The 19,358-nt window shown below is 45.0% G+C and overlaps 1 protein-coding gene and 1 long non-coding RNA gene across 7 annotated transcripts in view; one reads left to right on the top strand and one right to left on the bottom strand.

Annotated features, from left to right (window-relative positions):
- Positions 1-19,358, bottom strand: part of LOC101173932 (disks large-associated protein 4) — a 152,079-nt gene that overhangs the window by 26,044 nt on the left and 106,677 nt on the right. For 3 of the 6 annotated variants that reach the window (XM_020703572.2, XM_020703568.2, XM_020703569.2), the window contains 9 exons: positions 13,318-14,570; positions 12,474-12,688; positions 11,289-11,390; positions 10,569-10,716; positions 8,647-8,902; positions 8,192-8,344; positions 3,676-4,115; positions 1,968-2,056; positions 241-728 (listed from right to left, as the gene is read on the bottom strand). In XM_020703572.2, the coding sequence (XP_020559231.2) occupies positions 241-728; positions 1,968-2,056; positions 3,676-4,115; positions 8,192-8,344; positions 8,647-8,902; positions 10,569-10,716; positions 11,289-11,390; positions 12,474-12,688; positions 13,318-14,505 (3,079 nt within the window). In that variant the 5' untranslated portion in view covers positions 14,506-14,570. The remainder of the gene's footprint in view (positions 1-240; positions 729-1,967; positions 2,057-3,675; positions 4,116-8,191; positions 8,345-8,646; positions 8,903-10,568; positions 10,717-11,288; positions 11,391-12,473; positions 12,689-13,317; positions 14,571-19,358) is intronic. The other 3 variants (XM_020703571.2, XM_020703570.2, XM_020703573.2) reach the window with 3 other exon arrangements.
- On the top strand, positions 4,741-7,732 carry LOC105354151. Its single transcript, XR_002290307.1, has 2 exons — positions 4,741-5,260; positions 7,077-7,732. It is a non-coding gene; the product is annotated as an uncharacterized LOC105354151 (long non-coding RNA).

Raw genomic sequence — 19,358 nt, 5'->3', positions numbered from 1 at the left:
ACTCTCAGTAAAAGTTTTTTAAATATTCCAGACTGAAGCAGATGCATTTCCTGTTACCGCCTGGATAAGAAGGAACATTTTGTCCTCCAGTTGCAAACGTGACAAAAACATTTGTGAACATGTCATTTTGTCTATTGCAGGTTTTCTGTAAAGAGTAAACGCTGCGATAAATGAGGGGGCCGCTGTGCGTCCAACATCCACGTCAAACATCACTTTCCAGACCAGGCCGGCGGCTCTCACCCTCCTCTGACAGCTGGTTGTCTTTGGTTTCCTGCTCCATCTGCTGGCACCACCCTTCCATGCGTCCCGTTTCCGCCTGCAGCAGCTTCAGGAACCAGTGACCGTCCCTTCTGCACAGCGTCCCGCCCCCTCCGCCCTGCGGGAGGCCGCTGTGACCGTCCGTCCCGCTGTCCAGCCAGGGGTCCGGCGGAGGCAGAGACGAGGGGTCCAGCGCTGGATCCAGGCTCTCCGAAAAGGAGGAGGAGCTGCTCCGCGTGGTGGAGCGGTTGAGGATCTGCCTGGGGGGCGGTGGGGGGGACGCGTCTCCCGAGGGCTCTCCGTTGTCCAGAGAGTCTTTTCTGGGAGGGGAGCTCATGGATTGGCTGGCACTGCTGACCATGACCTTCTTGTCAGAGGATTTGGCGTGATTGATGAGGGAGTTGATGAAGAAATCCTGCGTGTCGGAGTCCGTTTCCTGTTTGGAGGCCATACTGCTGGAGCGGCTGAGCCTGAAACGAGACCAGGTGAAACAAAAAGGCCTTTTTAGGAGACACTGAACCTGCAGACGCACAGAGTCTCTGCTCAGCTTCAACGCAGAGTCCCTCCTGCAGGACAACGCCGACATAAACAAGCTCCAGTTTTTGTGTCAACGCCATCTGAGGTGGACGTGGCGTCTTCCAATCATCTACAATTCCTGTAGCACTTCATTTGACCACAGACAAGGACATAAACAACAGCGGAAAAAGACCAAGAGAATGGGAGGAGAGCCAAACACACACCAGTGAGGACAAAGAGACAAACTTCGGTTCAGGAAGGAGCAGCCGCCGCGTCATAACTGGGTAAAGAAAACCCGCCCATCTCCCCGGGATGTGGCCACCATAAACGAAGAAAAGTTTATTTAAATGTGAGAATATAGTCGTACAAGATTTTTTATTTTTAAACGGAATGAGTCAAAATTTTTAGACTAAAATATTAAAACTATGAGAAACAAATTGAAAATGTTAGAAGATTAAATTCATACAATTATGGTAAAAAAGTCAACACGTGAGTAAAATTCATAAAATTACAGGAAAAAAGCCAAAACGAAAACCTTTTATAAAATAAAGTCATTTAATTATATTAAAAAAGTCAAAATTTCTTGGTGAATAAAATATTGAGGAAAAAATGTCAAATTCTTATGAGAATAAAGTCATAAAATTATAATATACTGTTTCAGTAAATGTACAACTTTATTTAGGATGTATTTTAAGGTTCTTTTATTAATTTAATAAAGTTTAAATGGAACTGGCTTCTCATTTTTATCAGATTTCCTTTTAGTTTATGACCCCCCCAGAGCCGTCGGGTCTGCTGGTGGTGCCAAAGGTCAGAGCTAAAACCCACGGCGAGGCCTCATTTCAGCGCTGTGGGCCTCGCCTGTGGAACCGCCGGCCTGACGACATGAGGGCTGTGTATGTGCTGTTATTTTTATTATTAGTTATTACTACTATAAATTTACAATTTTGCTATTTTTTTTTCTCAGAAAGATACGACTTTATTCTCATGTGTTTATTGGTCATTAGAGAAAGGTGGCAGATTCCTTTTTCGGGAGTCTGGAGAGAATCTTTGAAGCACAAAAGCTTCCATCCACATCACAGAAACGGCACACAGGATGAGTTCACGTCCACAGAGGAGGGAGAGACAGTCAGAAGAGCAAATATTTCTATAATATAAATTCCTCACGTTGTTACAAGGACAGGAAGAGGACTTACTGCCACCCGTCCTCCACCTGTACTCCAATGGACTGAAACTTGGCCGGGGGCGGAGTTTCCTCTCGGGGAACTTCCTGAATGCAGTCAACCTTGCAAAGAATAAAGAGTTATTTTAAAAAAAAACAGGCATGATTGTAAATATTCACCAAACAAAACACAAAAATGAGGAAATTTGTGTTCCAATAAGTCTTGTGTGTGTGACCCTTAACCTCATCTATAGGCTATATCTATATCTTTAAAACATTTTGGATCAGAAGCAAAAGAAAATGAAAACTTGACTTCATTTTTGTCTTAAGCTTATTGGCTAAAGATGAATATTTCCTCGTTTATTGCAGAGGATAAACTCCATAAATAACCCGCGACGGGTGAAATCTGCAGAGTACTGTTCCATGTTTAAGGCTGTAAACCCCCCACTGCACACTTTATACGTCTATTTCAGACAGACGGGAACATTTTTTCACCTTCCTTTCTTGTTTAAACCCTCAAAATCTAAACCTTCGTGGAAAAGGAAGTCCAGAATTTTAGAATGAAAACAAAAATCTGCTCGCGATCAAAGATTTATGGAACTCTGGGAAGCTGAACACCGACACTGAGGAGAGAGACTGACAGGGTCAACAGCCAATCAGAACGCAGAACCAAGACACAGAAAGAGAAAAGAAAGGCATGCAAAAGTGCTGTACATAAATCAACGAAACAGCGAGACAGCGAAAAGTGACCACGATTGTTTCTGAGAAATGGACCGAGAGAATGTGACGACATCCGGCTCCAACCACATTAAGAACATTCAGTTGCCAGTTTTTCGCAACGTGGATGTCACCGTGTTGGAGCCAGGCGTCATCAGTAAGCAGTAATTGGTCTGAGTCAAAGTTTCTATGGCAACCACGTTGGCCAATCAGGAGTGAGTTTGTTGGAAGACCACCGTAAAACTTAAAGAGTGGACTACATGAAATCTGTCAAATGTTTTAAACGTAAGTTGTGGGGGCCAGCAGGCTCCACCTACTATATTTGAGGCATCTGATTGGTCAGTATATTTGATAAAAAAAAAATTGAAAATATTGTGTTAAAAATTACGAATATTAAAAATTTTCATAAAAAAAAGGTTTTAGAGCAAGAATGGTTATCCTGACCGATAGAATGAGTAATAGCTGCTTAAAGGTTTACAGGATTTCGGCTTCTTGGAACCAGTTCCTGTTTGGAACGCGTAGGGGGGAGGGGCCACTAAGTCCAGTTCTAGTATACAGTCTACGGTTGATCCCTGATGGATACATTTGCAGAGCAGTTAAAAGCAAATGCACTGGAAAAACAACTTTTTTAGAAAATAAAAGGGTATTTTTTATAGTTATAATCAGAATCAAATATCTAAAGGGGACAAATGTATTTCTATGAAACTTTTTTCCCCCACAAATCTTTTGTGGAAAAAAAACATGAACATTGAAGACAAGCATACTCTTTTATAACTCAAAACAAGAGTCAAAGCAGTCAGAACAGGAAACAACTAATTATCAATGTCATTTATTATAAGACAGATGTAAATGATGACGGGATTACACATTTTGTTGTTTTAATGACTCTTTTTGTGTCCCTAAAACATCCGTAGTAACGTTCTACCTTTGTAGACTTTTGTGTTGCAGAGCAGCAGCGTTACTCGCATGTTCCCGACATCACAAACCTGACCTCAGCGGCAAAGGTAAAGCAGCTGTCGGTCTACCTGGATGCCGATGGAGGAGAGTTTGCGTCTGGGAACCGGGGGTACGAAGGCCTCCTCTGCGGCTAGACTCCCTCTGTTGGAGCCGGACTTCAGGAACTCGCTCTGGACTCCCGAGTCACTCGTCTCCGTGGAAGCGTTGGCGGTTCTGGAGGCAGCCGGCTCTCTGGTGGTTGCGACTGGGGTAGCGATGATGTGCGGAAGTCGAGGAATACCCCGGGCCAGACTGTTGGCACGGGTGCTATCGAGGCTGTCGGAGGAGTTGCTGTGGGCGTGGCTAGACTGGCTGTTGACTTCGGACCTGCGGTCCTGCTGGTCCAAGTAGTTGTCCTGCGCCGACTCGGTGCTGCTCTGCACGGTCACCGAGATGAAGGGCTTGGAGGTCGTACGCGGCGGCACGGGTGGAGGAGCAGTCTTTTTACAGGTCGTTATGCAGGTGGAGACTAAAAAAAAAAGAAAAGAAAAGAAAAATCAGGATGAAAAAGAGACACCACGGAGAAGGTTCTGTTTGGGTTCTGATGACACAAAATCCACAGAGAACGACTCAAGAACGTCCAAAATGACATCAATAGAACAGCGAACATCAAAAGAGGAACAAATATCTCTTCTCTAGAGAGTCCGCCTCTACATCTTCACTGATGACTCGACCGAAATACGCTCAAAGGCTGCACAAAAAAAGTATTTTTGTTATTTTAAAGGGCTTTACTTAAGCCTTTCAGAGAAAACTATATGATAATATATTACCGTTGGCACACTAAAGAACTATTTTTTGTGAAATATGAATCATTTTCATGAACTATTTTCCTACACGGAAGTAGGACGACTCGATCTGTGGCTCCGCCTGTTGCTTCTAGCAGGCTCCGCCCATTTTGTGACATCAACAGAGCTGTCCTCTGCAGCGTGTCTCCGTTTCGCTCACGAAAACAAACAACATCCCAACTTTTGCAAAGGCGGATGTGCAGACGGTGGAAATTTACAAAAACGATCTGCCGCTAGCTCCACAGAGGAAGTGGGCGTGTGTGTGTTAGCCTGGGGGCGGTTCTGGCGGCGCAGACTCTTCCTGGAAGGGGCGGTTCCTCACTTTGTGACATCACAAGCACCCGTTTTTGTGGATTGGGAGGGGCTGGTGCTCAGAGAGCAGGTTTTTAGAGGAATACGCAGAAATGCGTGAACCGATCAAAAATGCCGCTTTGAGATTGTTTTTAGTGAGGAATGAACATTAAAATAGATGTAAAAGCTCAAAAAGGTGATTTTGCATGATGCAGGCGCTTTAATACTTTGATTACCGGTAAAGTTTTGGCTCAGAAAAACAAAATTCTGTCAACCAAAAGAAGCATTTGTCGTCCCCCTGAACACATGATCCACTTCACACTGGAAACAAACATAGACTTCATATCTTTTTAGATATTTGTAGAGTATTTTTAACAATTTAAGCATAAATGCAGGCATTTTTTAACCACATTTATTGCTCTTTTAGGTGTTTTTTTTTCTTTTTGAAACACACAAACCAAAGGTGGAACCTTTAAAATCACACCAGAGACAAACGGGGTGCGTGGCATCTTTCATCAGAGGATTGTTCCCTGGATTTGTATCCTTTGCACAACTCTGCTACACAAACACAGCTGAACAAGCATCAACACAGACACAAATGTGTGTAACGGATCACACCAGCTTTGCCTACACTCCCACCGGAGTTTGTTTGCTTTAAAAATGAGCCGAATCTGCACAAAAACATTATAACTATTGCTATTCAGGCTGGAATTCAAGAAGAAGCACAAACAAACGGTTGTGCATAGATGTTCTGAGTGGAATCTGGAGTGGGTCTGCCGTCCTTCATGCCGTCTGGACAGTGGTTCTGTTGTCCACTGTGATTGCTGGAGCATGCACAAATTCCAAGCCAAGCAGGCAATTATATAAAAAAACAAAAAAAAGCTTCAGTGACTGAAAACACTCAAATGACCGCATGATGCTTACATTCACCGTCCTGCAGTCACAGCCACAGAATCCCTTCAATTTACTTTGCATTAAACATGGATTTAGATATTTTTATATATATCTTTATATATCATAAAACGAGCTGTCAACGAATTTATGACGTGAACTAAAGATCAAAGGACCTAACAGAAATGCTGAAAAAGATAAAGGAACTTCTTAAAAATATAAATCTATAGATTTTAATTCAAATAATTTTTTAGAGTCTGTTTCAAGAATTCATCTTTAGATGCTGCCATAAGTGTCACTATGATCATTTTTCCTGTCAAGTGTGATGCGTTCAATAAAGGCTCCGTATATTGTGGCATTGTTTGAAGCGGATTCCGAATTGGCATCAGAATAATCCAAGTTGGAAGATAAAAAAGAATTCAATGAGACATCCATAGCATAATACCAACTGAAAGCCACATTTCCATCCCAGAAATCAAAATCAAGCTGCGGCGCTGGAACCCTTTAACAGTTAATTCGTGCAAAAACTCAGATGACGGGCTGCACGTGAACATCTCACTGGCTCCAACATTCGCAGCGGTAAAATATGAAAGTTAGAAACAATAAAAGAAAAACATTTATATGAGGCGAGAAGCTACACGGAGAAAATACAATTTCATATTGCATAGGGCAAAAGTGGTGTGTCCGAATAATCAGAGATAACGGATAGTTTAGTTACTGCACAAAAAAACACTACTATCTTACTTACCTCTAGCTGAGGCTCATAAAAAACAAAACAAAAAAAACAACAAAAACACAGCCGTTTTTGTCAACACTATTTGATTAGAACCGAGGATTGCCCCTCGCACAAGCCTCCCCCGAGGACTGAGCAGCAAAGCCGGGTTTGGGGAAGTCTCTAATCTCAAGGCGGGGTTAATGACGTGATGCCTTCAGGTACAGCTCGGAATCAACAACTACACATCACATGGCTGCTATTGAGGTCCATTGTGCGTTTCCCCCCTCCTAAATGGATACAAATTGATATTTACTATTCATTTGGCATTTGAAACTTTAAATAAAACTGTATTTGACAAAAGAATCACAGTTTTTTCTTACTTTTTAAGTCTGTTTTGTTCTTTTTGGTTAAAAAGTACACGTATTCAGGTATTGTTTGAAGGGCAATGTCATCATATGTTTAGTGCACAGCCTTCAGCTGATTACAATTGACCCGTCTTGGTAAAAGCAAGTTTGTGATTGGACGTCTTTTTGTTTGCATCACAAGGTCATAAAGAGGCAAAAACAGCAGAGACACAACAGGAAGAAAAACTGACAAAGTAAGACAGAATTTTTTTTTTTTTTACTTTCCAAACAGTTTTATACCTTTTTACAAACATAATCTTGTTGACAGTTGTGGTTTTCAATGGATAATTGCTGTCAATTGTTCGATACGTATCTGTTTTCACACCCTTAACCGATTTTCCCAGAACACGGCTGATTTTTCGATGTACATATTTATCTTTTGCATCCCAAGTCTGTTTGGAGTTAGGAGTCTCCTGTTGGCCCCACATAGATTTACAGGACGCCTATCTATTTGACTCGACCTGGAAGAAGGCCCAGCAGAGGTTCCTGCGACAACTTCAGAAGTTCAGCCTGCCTCAGGAGCTGCTGACCATCTTCTACGATGCAATCATCCAGTCTGTCCTGACTGCATCCATGCAGACACGGCAATGATAGACTGCAGAGAACCATCAGGTCCAAAGAGAGGATTATTGGTTCTGACCTTCCCTCCATCCAAGACCTGTACTGGTCCAGGGTCAGGAAGCAGGCTGGTAAAATCTCAACTGACCCCTCACACCCCCCTGGACACAATCTCTTTACTTCACCCCACAGAGCTCTGTAAGTCAAACCCACCCACCACAAAGACAACTTCTGATGAACTGTTGACCAATCACCGAGTGTAAAAACACAAACATGAGACTTTTTAAACTGGATCAAATGTTGTATTTATCTTTTTTTCTTCCTGTTTTGCATTTTTTACACCATTTTATGCTTTGCCCTTGTTTGCCTTGTCCTTTTACATAACTGAAACCACAGTCCTTATATGTGCATTCATACTAAAGCTAATTCTGATTACTGTGAACCACCAATGACATCAAGAGTATTTTTCCAAACGAGAATAACATTTGAATGTGTTCAGAAATTTAAATTTGCATTTCTTGGAATGAGTTTAAAGTTCATTATTTACCGTGTTCAGTTCATTTAACTGAGGAATGTCTGAACATAGTTTCACTCATGAAAGGAGCATCAGACAACAATTCAGTGTTTAGTATATTAAACTCAGCTTTTTTTCCACCGACAATGACCTGGCATCAACAATCAATTCAAAACAATTTGATCTAAAGTTTATTGTCACAAATAAGGATAATTTCCATGTTTTTGTGAGTCCAAACTGCATGGCTTCAGGTTGGTAACTCGTTGTAGTGACTTCCTCAGACATATCCCATCTGTCAGCAAAAGGTCAGAAAAGTTTACCTTTTTTTTTTTACTCTGGGGATATCAGGGACAGTTTAAGGGGGAGGAGTTGGGTTTAAATTGTTACCTGTGTGTGGGGGTAGGATGCGTGGTCTGTCTTTTCCAAAACGCTGAAGAAAAATTGCGAGCTGTTTCTCCTTTGGGGCTTTGTCCAAGCCAGTGGCTATCAGGTAAGAGGCAAACTGCTCTTTCCATGTCTTCCACTGTGCAGAAAGGTCATCTAGTATGGGCACAAAAGGCTGCATTTGAGCTAAACGTGTCCACAGTGTGGGCAAGTTCGAGGACAAAGTCTTCCACCACGCAACAGGGACGATACGGAACGCTTTAAAAGGAAGGTGCGGGGGGTAGCAAAGAGTGTGGTTTCATCACAGCGGAAAAGGGGAAGTGGTTAATGTGCCTAAATATCACAATTATGGCTGGAAGGAAACGTGATGTGTTTTCATTGCAAAATTCCTTTGGAGATTACAATTAAATCAAATTGCAAGGAGTCCATCATTGTCAGATGGAAAAGTAAAGACTCACCAGTGCTGGTGCTGTATGTGCGAACGGTGGAATCGCTTGGGGGTGGAGAGCAGCCTGAGTCTACCGACGCAGAGTCGTCATCTTGGGAGCATCCAGCCTGGATGGCTCTCAGGTAGCTGTGGCTGCGGGATCGGAAGCATGTCGGCATGGGCAGATCTGGAGGCTCTGAGTTGTCCTGAGATTGGGAACGGGAATCTCTGAAGGTGGACTCTGAGCTGCGGTCCTCGTAGGCATGACTCCTTTCCAGGTCCCTCAGCTGTAGAAAAACAAGCAAATCAGTGATGCGGAGAAGAAGGAGGGCTCCACTCCAGCTCTTAAACGACCTCAAAGGGCAAAGCTGAAGCTTTGGCCACATGCAACCGTACAGGAGGTTAGTCCAGGCCTTGGAGGGTTGTAGACAGGAGCAGCAGCCTCTTATGGGGAGTCCAGGTGTGTCAGTTTGAGGCTCGTGTGGCCAACTCAAGGCATGAAAATGGAATGTACCATTGTCGTTCGTGTGGTAGGTGTATTGTGAAATATTTGTGAGGATAATGGAAGCTTCACACACGGATGATCTACAAATGATGATGTCATATGGTGCCCTTACACCACACTCAGGGATGGACAACGCCAGGCCTCGAGGGCCTGTATGTGACTACATGTTCTAATCAGCTGGACACACCTGAACCAGGTAATCATCTGGAAACAGCAGCCTTTGAGTCCTGGAGCTACCCATCTCTGCTAGCTGTTCACGGGATAGGTTAGCACAGTTTGCAGTATTTTGGGCAGTCAAAGAAATTAAATATTCTTGCAATATGCGAGCGTTTGTCACAACCTGTCACCTGTACATGAACGTTTTCGCTCTACCCAACCGAGCGCTCATGACATGACAGTATTTGTCCAGAGACAATCTGTATCTTTAGAGTGTGAAAAAGTCAAATTGATGGGCTTTAAGATGAGAAATTTATTCATTCATCCCCTAAACCCATTTGTTCCTTTTCGGGGTGACGGGGCTGCTGGAGCCTATCCCAGCCACTTGTGGGCGGACGCCCTGGACAGGTCGCCAGTCTGTCACACATCACAATTTAGATTTGTTTCTGGAGGGTGTGAGGAAGCCGGAGAAAAGCCACGCAATCACGGTGAGAACATGAAAACTCCTCACAGAAAGGCAGAAAGGTCCCCCAGTGGTGTTTTGCTTCAGGTCCCATAGCCAGGACTTGAACCGGGGACCTTATTGCTGTGAGGCAAGAGCGCTAACCACTGTGATGCTTTAAAATCAGTTCTGTCTTCTTGAATCACTTAAAAAAAACATTGTGCTTTGGAGAAAACAAAAGAGCAACAAGTGTGCATTCAACAAGATTTTGTGCATCCTCTTTCAGACATGTATCAGCAACACAACAGGAAGCCAAAAAATTACATTTTGACGACCTTTTGGCTGATGATGACGGACAGCACCAAACCAACTGAAGAATTTTCAACTTTGGTTTTGAAGGAGCAGCTTTAACTCATTCAGCATATCATCAAGAGGCAGCACCTTGTCAGAGGTGGGGTGTACATCCTCGGATAAAAACCTGCGTGTCCCTTTTTTTTAGAGGAAGGAAAAACCATTTTCATCTCAGTGGTCATTTCCTCCTAAAAGCTGATGGTGCCTTTGACATTAAACAAATTAGACCCCAAACTATCAGTGTCATTCAATTATCTTCAAACGTCGTGACCTTAATAGAGGACAATAGAAAAGGAGACTCTTTGTTCCCGTGGATGTCATTCTATCAACGGCAATTTGTGAGATTTCTGTGAAAATGTAAGCCATGGGAAGCAGCTCAGAAAGAAGAGACAGAAACGAGACGCGAACAAATTCACATCTACTTCGTAGATAATTGTGGAAAGATTATTTTACTGAGCTACAATTTGTTTTAGATCTCTTTCCTTTTGAAATGACTAACCTGACCCAGACAGCTCCGTCTGCCCAGAGTGCTGCAGGCCTGGCTGAAGTCATCATCCTCCCACGGCACCAGAGGTCCTGCTCCTCCAATGCAGTCCAGATTGTCCAGGCTGCGATTGCTGGACATCTCTTTGAGAGATGGAAGACAGCTGGAGAGGGGAGTGAAAAAAGAACAAATGAGACAAAGAAGACAAAAACTGAAACTTAAAGATCAAAGAACATGAACTGGATGAGAAAATGAGCAAAACCAGCCGTTGAGATAGAGATAAACAAAGATTGTGTCTGCAGTTTAGCAGACCTTACCTCCATATCCAAACTACCATCAGCTAAATTAAACTCTTAATGAGAGCATTGAATCATGCAAAGCCAGTGACAACAGACAAAACATGTTTGCACGATTGCATAAATCCGTCTAAACATGTTTTATACAGCCTTTGTGGCGCTAATGACATTTGAACTGTTTCAAAACTCCATGCCGTGACTCATAGAAATCAAATGAACCCTTACCTTTCTAATACACTGAACTACTATTTGAAGTACTGGGCAGATGGTGTGTACAAGCTTTAGGGGAGCAAGCAGTTTTTCCGCAGCAGGACATGAATTTGGAGTTTAGAGTTTCCAACTTACGACTTTTCAAAGGGGAGAGTGCAAAAGTAACCGGGCATTCACTCACAAGTAATTTTTGCACTACACCCCCAGAAGAAGCCATCCTATAACTGACCTGCTCATTGACCTGCCCAGCTGGTGCAGAGAGGACACACTGTGGATCGGAGACCACAGGGCGTCCAGCTCCCCCTGCAACAAGGTGTAATCCAGGGTTCTGCTGCTTACGCCAAACAGGAAGAGAGCAGGGTGGGACCATCAGAGACTGGCACGGGGGGTTAGAGTTTGGCATACAAGCATGCTATAGGGATGCATACGTTAAAGCTACATTTACAAATGCAAATTTAAACGCTGTTATAGCAAGAAGGCAAGCATTTGGGTTGATATTTTTATTGGAGTTTTACAGTAAAAAAATGGTTTACGTGTTTATGAGTGTGACTGCCTTTAAATGGGGAAATAGGTTTTGTCGGCTAGTTACGGTAGTTATATAATTAAACCCTTTAAAACAATTTAATGTGAGCCAAACTGTCAAAATCTGCATGTTTAATAAAAGTCAACAAAAATCTATGAGCTGCAAATCTGAAAATACAGTAGAAAATTACATGTCAAAATATGGAAAGCTTTAACTTGAGTTTTCAATCTTCTTGTGTGTTGAACATTGAAAAGAAGTGAGGCGGTCAGTCTGAGCATTGGGGCTGACTGAGTGTTTGGGGCATTTGGGGAGTACTATGTGTGCATGGATGCTGAGCTGCTGTCTCTTTATCTTGCCTAAGCAGTCTCTTTGTGTGCCAAGAAGAGAAAGGCACACCCCAGGTGAAGCAGGGCAGCAAGTCGGGCATGTGGACAACAACAGGGTGTCTGACTCCATTTCTTTGCGTGAGTAAGCCCAGCGTGAACAGCGTGTGCTTGTGTCTGTGGTTTCCTGCATGTCCAGACTAAGCGTGAGGGTTTCTTCCTGTACATACAGAGACCAGCTGACTAATCATCATTAATAAATGTGGATTGCTGTTGAAAATCAAACGTAATGTTCCAGTAAATTTAGCAGAAAAGGCCTGTAAGAAGTAACTTATACAGGATTTAAGAAAACAATCCATCATGTTTAAAGGAATTTAATTTTTTAATTTTTAGAGGAGATTTGAAGCATGCTTTGCATTTGAACAAATACATTTCTGAATAGCAGTTTTAGCTATGGGACTGACAGTTCTTTTCTAGATCTTTTCAATCAAGTATTGGTCCTTTAGGTTGATCTTTCCACTGCTCTACAAAAGTAATTAAAGCTGTGCCTCTCAGTGTGTTGTCTTACTTGCGAGGGGGCAGCTGGTCGCTTAGAGACTGCTGGGTGGCTCTGAGGTAGCTCTGGCGGCGAGCAGCAGTCTTTGGTGAAGGTTTGGGGCTTCCGTCAGAGTCGTCGCTATCCTCCATATCTCCCATCGCCTTCACGTAGCTTCCACTGCGCATCCGGCGGCATGGGATTTCATTGGGACCCCCGCTACGGCCTAACGTGCTGCTCCAATCACCCTATGAGGATCATTAAATTGTGTTGAATTATTTTCCCTAAAATAAAGTATAGTGTAGCTTCTTTCGTGTTCTTTTTGGTAGGTCCATTTTGTATAAATAATCCTCCTTAAATGTTTAAAATGGATTTTTGCTACTTAAAAATGCTACAAACATATGTGTGTGTAAACCCCACAGAGGTATTTAGTGCACTGCTTTGGTTAGAAGAGAGCATGGGGTGAAAATGGACAACAATGTGACTGTGACTTTAGTAAAAGGAGCACCAAGACCCATAAAAGGTCTGAACAGATATAAGCACCCACCCAGGCACTATTTAGACCAGGGATGAGCAACTCCAGGGCTCGAGGGCCGCATTCCTGCATGTTTTCCAACATACCCTGCCTGCTCTGGCATGTTCTAATTAGCTGGACACACCTGAACCAGGTAATCAGTCATTAGAAGGGCACTTGGATATCTGGAAATTATGCAGACACACTGGCCTTTAAGGCCCATCTCTGAAAGCAGTAACAAGTGGGGCCATGTAGGAACATGCAAAATTACATGGGACCAATTCTTGGAGCTCAAAGTTAAATCACATGGGGCACACATTGAAATCGTGACTGGAATCTTTAATCATCTCAAGACAACCTTACCCTTCGTCCAACCTGCAGGTAGTTGCAAGTGAGGTCTTGTTGGCAGGACTTGGACTTGAGCATCGACCTATCCAGTGTGGCCGAGCCCTTCTGGATCACCTGTCTCGGTTGACCCATAGTCAGAGTGGACCAAGATCCTCCTTTCATGTAGTCACCATCATTCATCAACATGTCAGCTGTTCCAGCTCGTCCTCCAGATGCAGGAAGGGCCGGATACTTCATGTCGTTGGTGCTTTTGGAGGAACTGATGGTGTTGTAGCCACTGTGCACGTATCTAGTTTGTCCAACTTGGGTGTCGTGACCAGTTGGACGCCCCTGAGTCATCATGCCCATGGTGTTATGGTAACTGCTCAAGTCACTGCTGTCCAGATCGTCTGAGCTCCAATAACCTGACATGTTGGATCGTGGTCGGCGCTTGGCTGTTGCCTCCGATTTAGTTCCACTTCCACGGTCTTTACTTTTTGACCTGCGTTGATGCCTCCCTCCATCCTCAGTGCCTGATGAGCCCCCGCCGCTGCCAGTAGATCGTCCGTTGACATTTCCTTTCATGTTGTGAGTCTCCATTGACTGAGACTTTGCAAAAAGTTTCTGCACTGAATGGAGCATGTAGCGGATCCGACCAGGGCTGTCCGTTCTCTGCTTGGCAGCAGCGGCAGCAGACGTTCGATGAAACTGCAAAGTGCTAAATCCATCATGCCCCCCAGGCAGCTGCTTTTCAAACTCCAATAGGTGAGGTGGCATCTGATTCTTGGTCATATGATGAGATATTGTTGCTGAGCCACTTGTAATCATGGGCATTCTTCCACCTAGCCCTGCCATGCCCATACCAGGAGTCATGCCCATGGACATGGATGGCCCCATTGTACCAGTACTTATCCCCCCAATGCTATCACCAGGGGGAGAGAAATCGGACTGGTCATAGGAATTGTAGTGAATCCTGGGAAATGTGCTGCTGTTGGACAGCTGGTTGTTGAGGGGCAGCATGCAATCTGCTGGAAGGGATCCAGGGTTGGTTGAGGGGTAAAAGTGAGGATCCATGGAGCCATAATGATCCATTGTGGGACTTAGGAGGTATGGACTGCGTGGCAGTGTGCTGGTCTTTTCTGTGTAGAAGGCTTCCGAATGCCCAGAAGAGGGGTCACAGGAGTCAGATAGGTGTCTGTTACGATTGGTCCCCAGTCCTTTCATGATGCAATGGAGGTCCAACGATCTAGGAGACCTCCATTCCAAAGAGCGATGTCAAAAGGAAAGTCCTGAAAAGAAAGAAAAGAAAAAAGCAAATCTGGTTATAGTGATGCTAAATCCCATTTAAACACATACAGATTTAGATCAACTGCACAAAAGCCACTGCCAATGTGTGTAAAACTTAAAAATAGCCATGGAGAAGCAAAGCAAACAGGATTGTAAAGAAATATTTCCACTGCCGTGTTCAGCAAGCTTCTGTACCAAGATGTTGGAAATGAATGACAACAGCAGCATGTAGAACAAGGACACGCTGTAGCTAGTGGGCCAGGGAATACATTATGAGTGAGAGAACAATTGCCAACAGACACTTCTCCGTATTTATGCAAAGTGCAGCAGCGGGACAACAAATCCCTCCTTTTTGTCACATTCATGTTTAATCACATTCAGGAAAAAAAGGTCAGGGGGGCATTTATCATTGTAAACATTTGGTTTGGTTCACATTTTCCTGTGAACCAACAAACATTGAAGATACAAAATGTTTTTTTTTTCCTTGTCTTTCGGTCTAAAAGGGCACTGCCTCCAAGCAGCATCATTTGTTTTTCTCGTCTTCCATTTTTTCATAGCTTCTTCTCTTCTCCTCCAATCCAGGAGATATCCCCGGCAGCAGTAACCATCCAAAAATGATGGTGAGTGAAGAGAATTGGGGCGGTTGGTGATGGGCGACACACGTTGGCGAGTAAAACCTCTAGTCTTTTTGATCAAGCTGTCGCAATGCCTGTCTGGCCAGGATGTGAGGGTTGTTCTTTACCTTTAACACGGCTTTGATCAAACAAGTCATGTGACATCAGGTCAGTAGTTTTATTCAATCTCTAAAAGGTCCACAAAAGATACTTTTTTCTTTCCTACAATAAAACACATTTCTTTAACAAATATTGTAGCGACCTGGGGGTTAGCCCCACCTTCAGCCCCTAAGACTCATGGGAAGTGGGGATTCATGGGTGAAAACCATGAGTGGGAGGGCTGGAAGCAGAAGTGACCTCCGTGCTGTTTGGCTGTCTGTGAGATGTTCGAATAAATGGGCGTTGATGCCGAAAAGGAGACTGTTTCTCTGCCTATTTCTTCTCTCTGAGATTGTCCGGGGTTGTCTGGTGTATGGGGCTCGGATAGCTCCCCAATGAAGCCACTACAATAGTAGCTTGGCTTTTGCTTTCCCGCTAAAGTGACGTACTGGCTGGGTCGTAACAATATTTTTCTTCATCAACAATAGCCTCATTGTTTTGTCTTTAAAGACTTGGATTAATTTCTCTTCATAGGAAAATTTAGTTGTTAACCCACTTGGACCTCTTTAAAAACTGTAATAGTAAAGTCCCGCCAAGCAAACATCTAATGGGGGCTCAAAAAACGCATGTGGTGGGGGTATCCAAAAGAAGTTTTAAATTGTCTAATCACTTTGGGGCGTCATCTACATTGGATAATTTTAAGTATTGCCCTGCAGGTGCTCAGAAATGTTTATGAACAATTATAAAAACAGAATTTTGAAGGTTTGATGTTTAAGGTACTGAGAAACCTGCCCCAGCGTCTTGGGTCCCTCCTGTGACCAAGAGCCACCCCTAGACTGTGACACACTTCATTCACAGTTGACTTGGTGTTCATGTTACATTGGCATTATGGTTTCCCCGGTGAATGCCGCCAGCAGAAAACTAAAACCAAAAGCACAGGACTCTCCGACACAGGAAACCGAGACTGTGCTTTTAAAGAAATAGACAACCTTTATTTGAAATTGTTAAAATTCCTATTCTAAAAGATACCCAAAAGAGTCATTAAACCAGCCCACAAGTCAGCTGCACCCAGCTGTGTGCTCTGTTGCAGTGCACCCGGCTCAATGCCACACCCCTTGCATCCAGTGGCCGTAGCCGACGCCAGTCCTAGGTGGTGGGACACTGGGCCTGGTTGTGCCTGGGGCGATGGAAGGCCAGAAGGGGGGACTCGCTCCAATAGCTGTTAATCCTGCTGTGTCACACCGCTCGCCAGTGCGTGGATGGACAGCAGTCACTGACACTCTGTATGGAGCACACACACACGATCCCCAAAAATGCCGGCCGTGGCACCGCTCTTGGACCACGGTGCACCAGGTTGGGCAGAGCAGGGATGAAACAAACAATGGAAACCAAAACAGCGGCACCTACAAAATAAGTGTAAATTAACACAAATAACCAAGTATAACATAACACACACACACACACACACATACCTGCTCCCGCAGCTCAAGAGGACTCTGCACAGGAGTTGCATGAGCGGCCAAACACTGCCTGCGATCTACACAGTGATAACAATAAGAATGGTGCGGCAGCAACTTGGAGGTGAACAAAGCACAAACCTACCCAGCTATGGTTAGGGCCCTACACACAGCCAAAGGCTGCTGCACCTTCCACCTGGAAGCAGCAGGTCTCTGCCTGAAGCTCTACTGACAGGCTTTTATCAGCCCTCTGCTAATGAAGCAGCTGGTGTGCCAGGTGATCTCAATCAAGTGGCCCTCTGCCTGCCACACCAGCCCCCCCGTTTTGTATCGGCGCCCCGACGATCACGACCAAGGCCGAAATAAAGCTGACACGTTGGCGTTTTGCTTCATATCCCCAGCATTCCGCCCACCTGCAGCTCTTGGCAAACGGTGGATGTTAGAGTGGTACCCTGCTGTAGACCGAGTCGTCCTCCGTACCACCTGCTGAACACCATCTGCACCAGAGGGACATGGGGACACCGCCTCCACCCGGGACGGACCTGCCTGTGATTTGGTGGCACCTTCTCGGCTAACTGACGGCCCGTTGCCAAATCCAACAGGTCTGCCAGGGTCCTCAAGCTGCAAAAACAAGTCCTCATCTGCCGAGTCATCAGGGTCAACAAGCACTTGAGGGGGGGGTGGAGACCTAGGCAAAAAAATTTGCCTCTGAGCCCCCAAAAATGCTTTCAAGAGAGTACGGTGAACTCTCTTGATCTTTGAAGGATCATGCTGTGGGGCGATAGTATACACCACTTGCCCAGCACCCGGAGTTTTCAAGACCTTGTAAATGGTGGAGCTCCAAAGATCTTGGATTTTCCTACGACCACGTACACTGTAATCACGTAGGAGAACTAACTGACCCTCGTCCAGAGGAGCCTCCTGGACATGCTTGTCATGGTTCCGCTTCCTACGAGCAGCTGCTTCAGCCAACCGGTCTTTGGCCACATCGAATGCCACACGCAGGCGCGCTTGATGTTCTTCCACCCACTCATGGATGGTCCCGTTGACAGGTTCCTTAACCTGTCCCAACATAAAGTCAATGGGGAGCCTGGGTTGCTGACCAAACATCAAAAAGAATGGAGACTCACCAGTTGTTTGATGCGGCGTGGTATTATAACAGAATGTCACCTGTGGCAGACAGGAGTGCCAATCTCTCTTGCGTGTTACCGGCAAGGCTCTAAGGAGATTGTGCAACGTTCTGTTAAACCGCTCACATTGCCCATTACCGGCAGGGTGATACGGGGTGGTCCTCGACTTCTCGATGCCATAGAGCCCACAGAGTTGCTGAATCAGCTGGCTCTCAAAGCTGCGCCCCTGATCAGAATGAAGCCGTGCTGGAACACCAAACTTTGAGAACCACTCTGCGACAAGAACCTTGGCAACTGTGGCTGCTCGCTGGTCTCTGGTAGGGATGGCAACCGTGTACTTGCTGAAGACATCAGTTAAAACCAGCACATTCTCAACTCCGGTCCGTGAAGGCTCCAGGATGGTAAAATCCATGGCCACCAACTCATTCGGCCTAGATGCTATAAGGTGTCCCAAGGGAGCAGAATGTGAACGGCTGTTATCCTTGGCCAACTGACACCTCTCACAGGCCTGACACCAATGAGCTACATCTTTTGACATACCTGGCCAGTAGCACCGAGCTCTTAATAATGCTAATGTCCGTTCAATGCCCTGGTGACCATGATGCTGGTGAACCTGTTCCAAAACCTCCGGGATCAATATTTCTGGCAGCAACAACTGGAAAACCTCCTGCCCACTATCTGGCATGAGGACCCTGCGGTAGACCAAACCATCAACCTCTGCAAGATTTTTCCATTGCCGCAGCAGGGTAAGGGCCACCTTAGACAGACCCTCACGCTCTGAGTAGTTGGGATACCGTTGGTCTCGCCAGAAAGGGAGAACGCTTGCCAACACGGGATCGGAAACCTGCAGGTCCTGAACCTCTGCAGTAGTTCGCTGTGGGAACACAGGCATCAACTGTTCCATCTCACAGTGGGCAAGTACTGGCTGTACCTGAACCTGCTGTAGGTCTCTAGGTAATGAAGAACCAGGTGCCATGTTGCCAACCTCTGCTGAGCTATGATTGGGATGTCGTGACAGGGCGTCCGCATTCCGGTTGACTCTACCAGAGCGATACTTTATCTCATAATCGAACGCCGCCAACTGTGCCACCCAACGCTGCTCCATCGCTCCCAGCTTTGCTGTAGACAAATAACTCAGCGGGTTGTTATCGGTGAATACCACGCAATGATGTCCCAATAGGTATTCACGGAACTTCTCTGTCATGGCCCATTTAAGAGCCAAGAACTCCAGCTTCATAGAGCTGTAGTTTTGCATGTTACGCTCTGTAGCTTTTAGTCCCCTACTGGCATAGGCAATGGGCCGCACACTGCCACCCTGCTCCTGGGACAAAACTGCACCAAGGCCATTATGACTGGCATCCACTTCCAAAATAAAGGGTAGTGTGAAGTCAGCATAGGCCAAGACTGGCGCTGATGTCAATTTCTGCTTCAGAGCATCAAAATTCTGCTGGCACTCAGTGGTCCAATGACCCTGCAGGCTAGATGCTTTT

This window comes from Oryzias latipes, chromosome 5 (genome assembly GCF_002234675.1).
Source record: "Oryzias latipes chromosome 5, ASM223467v1".
NCBI classification, from domain to species: Eukaryota; Metazoa; Chordata; class Actinopteri; order Beloniformes; family Adrianichthyidae; genus Oryzias; species Oryzias latipes.
The sequence above is the reverse complement of the archived record's forward strand: the minus strand, read 5'-3'. Positions and strand labels throughout refer to the sequence as shown.